The 13,769-nt window shown below is 36.1% G+C and overlaps 1 protein-coding gene across 50 annotated transcripts in view; it reads right to left on the bottom strand.

Moving 5' to 3' along the window:
* Positions 1-4,011: 4,011 nt before the first annotated feature.
* Positions 4,012-13,769, bottom strand: part of r3hdm1 (R3H domain containing 1) — a 75,487-nt gene continuing 65,729 nt past the window's right edge. For all 50 annotated transcript variants that reach the window (XM_073937365.1, XM_073937373.1, XM_073937369.1 and 47 more), the window contains 7 exons: positions 13,350-13,501; positions 13,169-13,272; positions 10,619-10,767; positions 10,379-10,532; positions 8,279-8,403; positions 8,066-8,150; positions 4,012-5,293 (listed from right to left, as the gene is read on the bottom strand). In XM_073937365.1, coding sequence (XP_073793466.1) covers positions 4,950-5,293; positions 8,066-8,150; positions 8,279-8,403; positions 10,379-10,532; positions 10,619-10,767; positions 13,169-13,272; positions 13,350-13,501 — 1,113 coding nt within the window. In that variant the 3' untranslated portion in view covers positions 4,012-4,949. The remainder of the gene's footprint in view (positions 5,294-8,065; positions 8,151-8,278; positions 8,404-10,378; positions 10,533-10,618; positions 10,768-13,168; positions 13,273-13,349; positions 13,502-13,769) is intronic.

Raw genomic sequence — 13,769 nt, 5'->3', positions numbered from 1 at the left:
TTGATTTAAAATGCTGCTTCTAAATTATTATGATCTAAGTTGATTATTTATATATGTAGCACATTAGTAGTGTTAAGCCTAATGTCTTTTAGTACTTAAAGTACTTGATGGTTGCACTGCATTACATCATTTGCAAACCAAAAAAAAAAACAATCCAATAAATTAACATGAAAGCAGCTACATGGACGTCTAGATCACAATAAACAGTAATAAAACTGCTTATTGTTTCTTTCTTTGATATCAGAAAACTCTAATCAAAGAATAGCTAATTATTCACATTCTTTAATCAATCTTTCAATCAAACAGGAGGATGAATATCTCCAAAATACTTTTTTTTTCAGTTCACTTCTAAATCTTCAGCAATATTCACTGTAAGCCATGAGTTTATAACATGGCAATAATTACAATTCCAAACATTACAATTCATCCCCAACAATCCTGAGAGCAATTCCAAGCAAATGTCAACCTTGCCATGAAAAACATGTACATTTGTGTATAAGTACGCATTTTGTACTAAGTAAAATACCCAAAAATGTCTCTCAGCGTTTTCAAACTATTATATTTGATTTATCAAAGTTCCACAAGTGCCAATTTCACATCTGTCACATTCACAACGAAGCTTTCTCCTCATAAATGGAAAAATGTCAAATAAAATAAAATCAATCATGTTTGCTCCATAGTAGGCAAACTCTTATCCTCTTGATTAGCATTGCTTCTTTTAGGGTGTGTGGTTTTATTGACAGAAATTCTACTAAGTATGCTGTATACTGTAAACTCGCTAACTTTTTTGGTCACATCCATAACACGTTTATTTTCCTTATTTAAAAAAAAAAATGTTTACAGATTGATTTTTTTTTATCCCATAACTCTGTGTATAGTTGTTTTGGACAATATAAACAGATGCTTCAATATAACATTAACGTAAGCTTTTTCTGTGAATGTATGTTTTTAATGTTTACTGTAAATGTCACATCCATAATGCTGGAATTGCTCATATTCAGAAGGATTAGGAGAAGGTGCTTTAAATTAGGTCAAAAAACACATCTTTCTACCATTTCAAATACAATAACATATCCATAATCCAATATATGATGTAAAATGTTATTAAAAAAAGGAAAGCGGCAAATAAATATGACAAAATATAAATTAAAAACAGTGGTGCCCTGGAGTTGGAATTGTTCCCCCCCTCGTCATTTTAAAATAATGTATTGAGATACGTAATGATTTTAAAGATAATAATTTTGAATCTCGCATCTAATTTTACCCTCAATAATCACAATGAAAATTTGCTTCATTACTGTTTACTTAAAGATGTTTTTCAAATATTTTCATTTTTAAAGCAAATGTGTGGGAGCAGAAATGAGGTAACACTGAACACTTTAAACAAACTTGATAGAAACAAATGAAACACAATCTTTTGCATTATCATTGTTTTTCTGCATCTCTGATTACACTAAAAAAATACTTTTGATGCTTGTTGAAACTACTTGAAATAACACTATTCTTCAGTTTGTTTGGGACAACTTAACTGTTTTATGTACAATCCACTTAAATTTGTAAAAACGATTAGGTTAACCTAATCGATTTGTGTTGGGAAACCATGAAAGGATTGTGTGGAATCCTGCATGTTGTGTACATGTGCTGGAAAAAAACAACAACAAGAAATATTGATATTATATAGTGTCAAAAAGTAGGTAACACAAGTGACAAATGGTAGACGTGATCTTGATTAAATCATTACACAGTCATTCATGCGTTTTCATAAAATCAAAAGCGTAATTAAAGTTATCGAAGTTTAAATATATTTAAAATAATAATAATAATTTTTTAGACATTTTGCCATACCAAAAGGTATACGTTTCTGCACAGCAGGGATGCCCAGGCTCGGTCCTGGTGGGCCGGTGTCCTAAAAAGTTTAGCTCCAACTTCAACACACCTGCCAGGAAGTTTCTAGTATACTTATAAGAGCTTGATTAGCTGGTTCAGGTGTGTTTGATTAGAGTTGGAGCTGACATCGGCCCTCCAGGACTGAGTTTGGGCACCCCTGCTGTAGAGTGACCCTTGAACTCATAAACCACAGCCCTTCAGTGCAATTCATTCACTTTAGCTCAAACTTACCAGAGTAAATCTCAGGTCTTCGTGCGTGAAGTCTAAAAACAACAAAACGTACAACTGAGACACAAACATTATTATGGACGCATTGTGAAAGTAGTTTTGGACGTCAAGAGAATTACAGCTTGCTAAAAGGAAACATAGCTCCAGCCTCAAGTTAGCGACAATTATTGTTATCATTTATTAAATTACACATTGCGTTACGTTTTGTTAATGTCTAATCCTACCCCAACACAAAACATATCCTCACAGTAACGTTAAAACAATAGTTATTGTTGAACAGCATCACAAAAAATATACTTTACAGGCCCCAGCCAGCCTGGTGAAAAAGGTGGTTCTTTTTTCTTAAAATAAGGAGCTTTTTGCAGTTATTAGACTCATTTTCTGTTTAAATACTTTTAAAGCACTTTGTTTTGCTGGATTAGCTTGTCAAGTGGACATCAAACACATTTTTTGATGTACCAAAAAATTTTCCTAAAGATTTAGAAGAAAAACAAAATAAGAGAATAATGCTTATTTTTCAAAAACAAATGTGTTGCATCATATTTCATCAGAAAAAAAAAAGATGCTGATTAAGTTTTAAATGAAAAACTAGCCTATTGTCATTTATTAGGCAAACAAACTGGCCAGCACATTCAACTTTTCTCAGTCACGCTGAATCAAGAGCCAAAAGAGGATTCCGCTTGGTCTCAAAGCCATCTGGTTTGCTTATTAATTATGGCATAGCAGTCAAAATAGTACAAATGAACTCATGTAATTCTGGACCTTTAACAGTGGTCCTTTCGAGCCACACGAGCCCCCATATCACACAGGCTTAAGTCTCCACAAGCTGCATACCTTCTAGACTTTACCTGGATTCTCGTGTATTTCAACCGTAACATCGACGACGTGTCCTTTCACCTCATGCTTTTATATAACAACGATAACCTCGATATATTAGCAAATCTAAAAATACCAAAATAAAAGTTTACGTCATCTACTTTTACATTGTCGTGACAACGGTTGAACATGCAGTCAGGTACGATTCCAGCTTAACTTCCACTTAAGCCTGTTTTCTTTATTCAGATTTTTAAAAAGTCGTAAAAATAAAACAAGAAATATCTGCTTGTCCATATGCTGTTTACATTACACTTGTGTTTCAAAGGCAACGACTGCCTCACTTGTAGTAACTGCATTAAAAAAAGCTCAGTTTTCAGCACCATGGAAAAAGAAACATTTCGATAGTGAATAGCGGCCATTATACAATTACCATACCATAGTTGCAGCAGCAGACATTAATGTCTGTCTTCGTAAACAATGTAACTACAGGAGAGTAAATCTTTAAATAGGAACATTATTAAAACAATTTTTTTTACATTTTTGTGCAAGATGCTAATGGATAATGCTAATCTGATTCAATGATATGTTAAGCTAAGCTAAAAGTTCTCAGAAAATAGCTGAATGGATTAAAAAAAATGGTCAAACTCAACCGTTGAACTCTAGACAGCTGTTAAATAAGCCTATTTCAACAGTGGAGTGTTCCTTTTAATCACAGGTGTCAAATCCAGATCCTGGACGGCCGCAGCTCAACACAGTTTAGTTCCAACCCTGCTTCAACACACTTACCTGTAGGTTTTAAACATAACTGAAGGACTCGATTCGTTGAATCGGTTATGTTTAATTAGTCAGAACTCAACTGTGCAGAGTGGCGGCCCTCCAGGAACTGGATTTGACATCTGTGCAAATAACTATACATGCACAATTACAAAATTCTATATGCCTATATGTATTGTTTTATTAATGTCAAAGATAAAATAACACATTTTATTTAAGGACATCTATTTTTTCTATTGTTTTTTTTTTCTCTGTCTTTATCAATTCAATCACTCTAAAGTCAATAAAGACGTTAAGGAGGTGAAAAACCGTTATGTGTAAACATTTATTGGTTTCAAACTGAGATAAAAACAACTTGCACCAGCAAACATTGTACAGCCTTTCATAGTCCACACATCTCGCAACAAAAATAAAATAAAGTGGGGGAAAAAAATTGCAAGAGAGAGAAAGAAAATGGGGGAAAGACGTGAGAAAGAGTGCAAACTTTTATTCCAGTGACTCTGAATGAGTTAAGAATATTGTAAAAACCCAGAAATAGACTGCTGTCCGTCATAACACACAGAGAAAGAGAGCGATAAAACCTTCGTTGTTGGCCGCGGCGCCGTTTCTGTCAATGTTTAAATTAAGTTAAAACTTAGAAAAAGCACTCAGTCTGACAAACTGGACAGCCCAGAATAAATGACTTGCTTTTTTGGATGCTGCAAACAGTATAAATTACGAATTTTTGGACGACGTTTTTCTGGCTTCGTCGTTGTTCGGCGTAAACAGTGCGAAGGCACAGGTCGAAGTGTTCCCTTGTCCTGTCTTCATGTTCATGGGTCAGTTTGGTTTCCTTTCGTTTTAAACGAAATGCAAGGTTTTTTTTTCTTCGTACGAACAATATGAAGTGATGCAATAAAAACAAAACAAACAAAACAAAAAAACCCCAAAACAACATGCTTCGGTTTCAGCCTTGCAATCCTGATCTATTAAAAAATAAGCATTTTGGTTTCGTTTAAACAAGCTCGATTAAATTGATCTGAAACCGCGAAAGAACAAATTTGAAATTTTTGCGTTGTTTTTTTCCATTTTTTTTAACAAACTACAGTGAAAAACCCATTCGAAAGTAACAAACCCGTTTCGATCAAGCCGTAGTGGTGCGAAAAATGAACGAACAGAAAAAGAAAAATGGCGTGACTGAAATGGCAGGAAGTGAGCGTGAGACGATGGTACTGATTGGTGGAGAGCGGGCAGGGGGAGTGGCCTCATTGAGAGCTGGATCTGGCGAGCGTGTGCTGTTCATTTTGTGCCTTGCTAGTTCTCAGTCTGAATTTGGTGATGGAGCTGTTAAGTTTGTGGAGCGTGTTCTGTGCTGCGCATTTCGAGGGGAACAAGGCCAGGATGGTGTATTTGGACGCCAGGTCATGATGGGGCGGTTTGGTAGGCTCAGTGTTCGTAACTTCCGCTCCCTCTGGTTGATTTGGGGACAGAGGTTCGGGCAACCATGTGATGACGGCGCCGACTTTGCTTAGCTCTGCCAATAAAGTTTCGGCTTCCACTCTACTGATGCCAGCCGGAAGATCAGTCACCTCCAAAACACGGCCCGTGTCTGAACACAAACGAAACACGACAGATAGAAACAGATTATGAATAACATGGTGCTACATATACATATAGATATATATATTTATACAACAGTTCTGTCTGGTTGTCGAATCTGATTGGCTGATATCTGCAAAAACAACACTCCTACAGCTCTTCCAATTTAGAGTAACAGATCAATAAACTTGCTACAGTTGGACAACTATGTACTTTTGAGGCTTTATTAGTCGTGAATGTAGTTGTTTAGATTGCAACTATGCCGTTTATTTATAAGGATAGTGCCTGTTTTAAATGTGTGTAATTTTGGAGATTCAGTGAGCTGGCGGCCATTAGCCTGTCATACTGAGCAGAGCAAAAACAGTTGACGTTCTGCCACAAGATGGCAACAGAGACCGCATTAGTCTTTAGGGGAGAAAAACACGGCGTGAATTTCATATTACAGCTGATCAAATCATTAGAGAACAGGTAAGTGACATTCTAAGTTAACCTCTCTCTTGTGTATGGTGTAGTGTTGTATTTATACTATAGTAATCTGGTAGTGTTTGCTTTGCTTTAGCTTTTTCAGGGCTACATATTGTGATCTCCCCATTGCAACAGAGAATTACTGGGAAACTTCTGTAGACTGATAGCATTTCATGCCTTTCAGCCTTATAATCCTAAAATTTAAGCAAAATCACCTGTATTGTCATCACTTTAGACCAGAGGTGGGCAAACTCGGGCCTGGGGGGCTGATGTCCTGCACAGTTCAACTCCAACACTAATCAAACACACCTTACACTTGCTAATCAGTGTCTTGAAGAGCACTAGAAATCTATAAGCAGGTGTGTTTGATTAGAGTTGGAGCTAAACTGCGCAGGACACCGGCCCTCCAGGACTGAGTTTGCCCACCCCTGCTTCAGACATTACACTAGAGAATCATTCAAATACTAGCTTTACTATGACGTTGGTGAATGAGCAACAGTTCCTGCTGTTTTGACAGTGAGCTGCAGATATGGTTGAATGGTGCAAGAAAGTAGTTCCTTGTACAAAATAATTTTTTGACTATTTTTTTTAAATTTTCTATTTATATACTCGATTATGCCGTCAAACTATTGTACAAACAAAATATCACGAGTAGCAGTGCGATATGGCTCTATATCGTTAATGTTGAGACACTAAAGCACTCGGCCTGTAGCCTTGAGCCAACGCATGCCTCCCACCAGTGGCGATATACAGCCATATTGCACTGCTACTTGTGTTTTATATACAAAATTTAAAAATTATGTATTTACATTTTTATTATTATTAATAAAAATGTATAAAAATATATTTATATTATTATTAAATTATTATATAACTTAATTCTAAGTGTAATCACTTTAGTGCAGGGCTTTTCAATTAGTTTGTCATAAGGGGCCAGTTCATAAAAAGCATCCCAAATGAGGGGCCGGAGTGATATGACTTGCAATATGAGTGAAGACACAACAGCATATAAGAGCCCATATGCTGTATTTTTGCTGCCTAAGACACCCATGCTGGCTTTCTCTGCATTAAAATGTTAATATGTTGTAATTTGAAACGACATAACATTACTGCTTTGTTCAATGTGGCTTTTTTACATACATTCAAACGTTGTATTTTAAAGCACAACAAAAGCAGTGCAGTGCAGTGGGCTTCTTCTACATTCAGACACATTCATACATTTCGATCTGCATAATTAGGTATGCAACAATTATAGATTTTGGTTGTACAATTATATAGTCTGACCAATAATCATGATTTCACAGTTATTACATCTAATGTAAATTTAAGCTTTATGATGAACGGTTGTTATCATCTGCGTTCATACATGCGTAATCATTTTAATAATTCGTCTAACATGTCTTTTGTTTACATTGCACTGAAAGCCATGCACAACTCTCACCGCTACGGCATGAGATGTTTTCAACTGAGTGTGTCTGGAAGGCGCAAGCGCGTTGCTCTACTTGCGCACACATATTGGCTTATATTCTTACATTGGAAATAACAAACTTGCGCGTGGAAAAGACGCATTATGTGAATGGCCCGCTGCTATAGTTAATCCAGTGTGCGTGCATATTAGCCTTGGTGTATAAGCTCGAAACTTTAAACAAGCGCACAGTTGTCATAACTTTGTTTAGTTGCAGCAGTGTCGTTCTGAGCAACAGAAACGGGGTGTTGAGAAGTCTTGACGAATAAGTATCCAAATGTTTTCAGTTGCTCACACCACTCGTTTTATGTCAGGTGACTAACGCTCGGTGCAGCCTTCAATTGCAGCTCGTGCTGTTTTGATAAGGTGCGTGTCACTTCATAGATATAATGGCTGTTTTTTCACTGAACTAAACTCATTTAAATTAATAAATTGTCTTTGTCACACTATTTGGGAGGGCCGGAACAAACTGCCTTGGCCCACGAGCCGCCAATTGAATAGCTCTGCTTCAGTGTATACAGTATATACAACAGAAATTCATTTTTATGGCATACACAATCATGAAACTCATGATATTGTCATTTATATACACACTCAAAAAAATTTATTAATTTTATATGAATTTATTCAAATGTATGATTCTCAAACAAAAAACGACATGTATTATTTAATAATACTAAATACTATACTAAATATAGTTCAGTTTTATTTCCATTCGTTTTACTAAACTACAATCTACCTAACGTAAACCTACGTAAAAAGCTAATTTGTATTGAATAGTAGTACTGCATTAGAACCAATGTGTACTATGAACGCATATTGCACGCTGTATATGAATGTGTGTTTTCCTACCCATCTCTCCTTGGCTCATGTCAGTAGACAGTGTTTTCTTTGCGGGTCTTCGAGGGCGGCCGCCGTGCCGAACACCCACAGGCCCCTGAGACACGACAACAGAGCGGAGCATGAGCTGAAGAACGACTGCGCTTAACATGACCATGAGGAGGATGAAGATGACGCTGGATGTGTGCGATCATGAGTGAGTGAGAGTGTGTGTGCGTGTTCAACCTGGTGGTGATGAAGATGGTGATGATGGTGGTGGTTGACCACATGAGAGCCGTGCATTAGTGGGGGTCTGATGGGAGGGTTATACTGAAGCGGCTGCCCGATCAGAGGAGGATACCTGCCGTCACCTGAAAAACACAGCAAAAAAAAAAAAAACACATGCTGGATGTTAATGGAGGACCGGCAAAAAATACTGTAATGAGTGTTTTCTGCTTCATAATCCAACAAACACAAAGATACTATTGTTGTGAAATACAGCTATGGATAAATTAAAGACATTATTCAGTTTCTCTGGGTTTGGGTAAATGCTAATATTACATTATTTTCTATAAAAGTTTCAAAATCTTCCAATATCAAGCACAGATGTTCCCCGGAAAGGACTGCTGGTCTAACTAAAAATGTTTAGAATTTGTTGCCATTGTAAAATCGAAGTTATTCCTCTACAAATTGATTGGTTGTAATGATAAAACATTGTCGAAACACATCCTAGGCTTTGCTAGTAATAGGTAGATGGATTGATGCATGTCAAATACTCTGTAAGATGTACTGTTTGAAAGTTTTCACCCCCTCAATTCCTTTTTAATAGTTTTGATCAAATGTTTTAATGAAAAGCATAAGTCTGATCCTGTCACGATGGCGCAGTGGGTAGCATGATCGCCTCACAGCAAGAAGGTTGCTGCTTCGTGCCCCGGCTGGGTCAGTTGGCAGTTCTGTATTTCTAAATTGACCGTGAATGAGTTTGCATAGGTGTTTCCCGGTGTTGGGATGCAGTTGGAAGGGCATCTACTGCGTAAAAAATATGCTGGATAAGTTGGCGGTTCATTCCACTGTGGCGACCCCTGATTAATAAAGGGAATAAGCTGAAAAGAAAATGAATGAATGAATGAGAAGTCTGATTCATCAGAAAAGATGAAGTGAGAAATTAGCACAATTTAACCTTTTGCCAGCATGTCTTCATTAGCATAGTCTACATATTTAGCCTGGTTATCATATTGTTAGCTTGTATCTTGCATGTTGCTAGCATATCCTAGGCTGAGCAAGTTACTGGTATACATGAACACTTGATGTTCTTAAACTGGATGGATGAATCTTAAATGCTTTACTTAAAAGATTTACTGTTTGAAAGTTTTCACCCCCCAACCCCCTCAATTAAAAGGATAGTGTTTGATTAAAAAAAAACACCTTATCGGATCAGCCACAAAAGATGAAATATAGAGAGTAAGAACAACTTGAAGGTTTGAGCCAGATTAGCATAATTTCAACATTTTGCTAATAAGTCTTGATTAGCATATATATCAATATTATTAGCATATGTTTGGGCATAATACCATGTTGCTAGCTTGTCTAAGGTTATTCCAGTGATAACTAGATATAAATGAACATCTGAAAATCTGACGAAATGGGTAAATGTTCATTATATGCTCTTTTTAAGGTTTACAGTTTTTTACCCCCTCAATTGAAGCCAATGGGTTATTTTGTTTTGTCATACGATTAAATCTACTGAGTCAAAAACATCTTGGAAGGTTTGACCCAGATTAGCACAATTTAACATTAGGCTAACATGGCTTGATTAGCATATTTTCAAAATTTAGCATGTTTATCATATTGTTAGCATGAGTTAGCACGTCTCTAGCATGTTGCTAGCTTGTCCAAGCAATGACGAGATATACATAAACATTTGAGGTCTTTGACTGGGTAAATCAAAGGTTAAATGCTCTTAAGATTTACAGTTTGAAAGTTTTCACCCTCCTCAAAAGAAGGCTATTAGCTTTGTTGTAGATTTGATCACTTGTTTTAACAAAAATGTATGTCTGAACAGTTGGAAAAGACATAGCACACAAAATCAGAACATTTTGAAGGTCTGAACGAAGTTTGAAGGCTTTAGCTTGAAAACGGTAGAAGAAGAAACCGTTTAAAACTTACCCTCGGATGAAAAAAAATAAGCTGTCGAACCGATTTGATAATGATATATATCATAATATACCACCTTCTAATGGAAAAGTTAAATTCTTGACCAGAATGTGTCTGAATATATCAGCCTACACCTCCAAAAAAGAATAACCAGGTCAGAACGTGTCCTTTGTTACACTTTGGTTGGCTCACCTTGACCTGGAGCTGGAGCATAAGGGCGGGAAAACTGGGGCATGATGGAGAAGGGGGCATGGCCTGGACGAGGACCCTTCAGATTAGCCAGATGGGCGGGAGCAGGTGACTGTGCTGGAGATGGGGAGGGGCTTAGCAGCTGCTGCGGATTATTCTAGATAATATGAGAGAAACACAGCATTTACATGTGGTTGCCATGTGAGAATGAGGACATATTGGATCTGCTGGAGGTGGTTGTACCTGTGTGGCGTCCTGCGGAGGAATATCGCTGGGTTTGTAGTAGCGGGTGGGTTTCCAGTGAGGTGGTGTTGGGGCTCTGGGCTGCTGGCTGGGAGGAACACTCAACTGCATCATCACTACTCCACCAGCAGGGGGAGGCGGAGGCACAGCTAAAAAACACAGCACAGTCCAGGCTATAGCACTCAGAATATCCATCTAAAATATTTATTTAGAAACGTGAAGTTTTTTTTTTTTAAAGGATTTTAATACATATCAAAATGTTAAAAAATATTTGTAAAGTATTATGTAAAAGACCATTGTAGTAATAATGAGTTGCATCCAATATTTATTAACTTGAAATGTTTAAAAAAAAAGGCATTTATCAAGCATTACTATGTATTAATGTCACAATTCATTCATCTAGTATATAACTAATTTAGACCCTGAATATTAATGTCTCCTTTTTAATAATACCACATCTCATACAGTATTATTTATGATTATACAATTGCAATTCATATTAACCTTTAAAACCACAGAGCTTCTCGACCACATACATATTCATCAGCAATGCTGCAAATACACGTGAATAATTCAATACCAGACAAAAATAGCGCACAACTCCACACAAAACACAAATAACGGCCAATTAAGGTGCTTTATTGAACAGAGAAAGGTCAAAGACACACACAGACACACAGCTGAGTGTTCATTAAGTGAGGTTTGTTCAGATAAACATGGATTGTTCTGCTTGTGAACAGTAAGATGAGCTCTTCATAAACGCCTCGAGCACAAACCAGAATTGTAAACAACATTTAATTACACAGCTAAGTAAAACATTGTTTTTAATTGAGGAGAAAAACAGCATAAAGCTCATTATATGTGCTCAACTTATTAACCGAGAGACGTGCAAAGAATATCCAATTAAAATTAAAACAACAGCTATCGTTACTTTTAGATGCCAGTTTGAGATTTCACTATCAAAATTAAACTAATAAAGCAAAGTGTTTTCATTATCAAGTAACATCTTGGGAATTAATAACAAAATTGTATTTTTTTTTTATAATTATAATTCACAATGAAACGTTATTTAATATGAATAGTTCCTTATTTAATATTCAAATATCGTTGAAGTCAGAATTATTAACCCCCCTGAATTATTAGCCCCCCGTTTTATTTTTTTCCCTAATTTCTGTTTAACGCTGAGAAGATTGTTTCAACACATTTCTAAACACAATAGTTTTAATAACTCATTTCTAATAACGGATTTATTTTATCTTTGCAATGATGACAGTAAATAATATTTGACTAGATATTTTTTAAGAAACTCCTATACAGCTTAAGGTGAGATTTAAACGCTTAACTAGATTAATTAGGTTAGCTAGGTAGGTTAGGGTAATTAGATTATTATAATGATGGTTTGTTCTCTAGACTATCGAGAAAAAAAAATTGCTTAAAGGGGCTAATAATTCTGCCCCTAAAATAAAAAAAAAAATAAATAAAAACTGCTTTTATTCTAGCCAAAATAAAACAAATCAGACTTTCTCCAGAAGAAAAAAACATTATTAGACATACTGTAAAAAAAATCCTTGCTCTGTTAAACATAATTTGGAAAATATTTAAAAAGGAGAGAAAAAAAAAAGAAAACATTCAAAGGGGGGCTAATAATTCTAACTTCAACTGTATATACACAACATTTAAATCCACACTATAATAAAATAAATCAAATTAAAATAAATTGTTACAGCTATATAATATTGTAGTTTATATAAATGTAAATTATATCTATTTGAAAAATCAATAACTGTTTCCACCCAAAAATGTGAATTAACTTTATGTGTAAAACTGAAATATCACATAAAAGATGTGCAAATCAATCAGCGTTTCCATCCAACGAGTCAAAGCAAACAAAATAGTCACTTCCTGATTAACTGGCGCCAAATATTAACAGTAAAAATAGAATTTGCTGTGGTAGGAGAAGCTGCGTAAATCTTTTCTTCATTTAATAAATGACTTGCGCCTCAGAAGACAATCCTGACACTCAGTGAATGTGCGGTGGCGTTTGAAGGCGTGAGACGTGGAGCACAGATGCTCTTGACTATTCTGGAGGTAATTAATAATATAATAATAATAATACTAAATTGGTTACGTTGTTTTAGAATGACCAAAAGAACATTTCAGATGTTTTACAGTGTGCTTAAAATGCTGATTTGTGCATTCACATAGATTTTTATCATCACTTGATCTCTTATAACAAAATCACATGACCTTTTTAATGCACATACTGGAATTTGTTTGGTAAAAGTGTTTCCATCGTAGTTTTTGCGCATTTTTTCTTATCAAATAAAAAAAATTATCCAACATATGTGTTTTATGCGCATTTTAAAAAGTGTATGCCATCTTGGTTTTTAAATCAACCATTTTTTTGCGCATATCCAAAATGCGCGTTAAATAGGTGTATGGAAACGTAGCTACTGAAAGTTACTGAATTAATACAAATTAGATCTAGAATCTGTTAGTTTCACCGGTTGGCCTGAGGGGGTTTGTGATTAATGCAGAAGTCTGCCATACCTGTGCACTGCTGTGCTGTGATTGGCTGAGAGCCGCAGGGCGAGGGAGCGCGGGGAAATGACATCTGCTCTGAACCCGGATGAGGGAGGAAACCGACAGCTGAGCTGCACACAAACAGGAAGTTGACATTAGACCTCAAGCCATGCTGCAATTTGATTAGCTGAAAAGCAAGTCCGGTCACCTGATGTTCGAGTGCTGCGTCGGTGGCATCATGCTGTAATACACCTGCATGCTGGCAGAGGGCGCCGGCGTCTGATTGGTCTGTCCCTGCAACATGATCTGTTGCTGATAGGCTGCCTGAGGAACACTCTGAGAACCTTGCTGAACAGACACCTGTCAATCAAAACAACACATTGTGGTGAACTGGATAAAACGAAAAAGTAATAGTATATCATATAATTTATATGGTAATATCATACTTGATGTTTGACTACTTTGAAGGAACAATTTTATAGTAAAAATAGGCTCATTTTACAATTCCCATAGAAATAAAGGTCACACTTTTTTATTGGTGCATTAGTTAAATTTAAGTTACATTGCATCTACATGGCAACTAATTCTCATTAGATTATAAGTAGATTGTTAGGTTAGGGTTAGTGTA

This window comes from Danio rerio, chromosome 22 (assembly GCF_049306965.1).
Source record: "Danio rerio strain Tuebingen ecotype United States chromosome 22, GRCz12tu, whole genome shotgun sequence".
Taxonomy (NCBI): domain Eukaryota; kingdom Metazoa; phylum Chordata; class Actinopteri; order Cypriniformes; family Danionidae; genus Danio; species Danio rerio.
The sequence above is the reverse complement of the archived record's forward strand: the minus strand, read 5'-3'. Positions and strand labels throughout refer to the sequence as shown.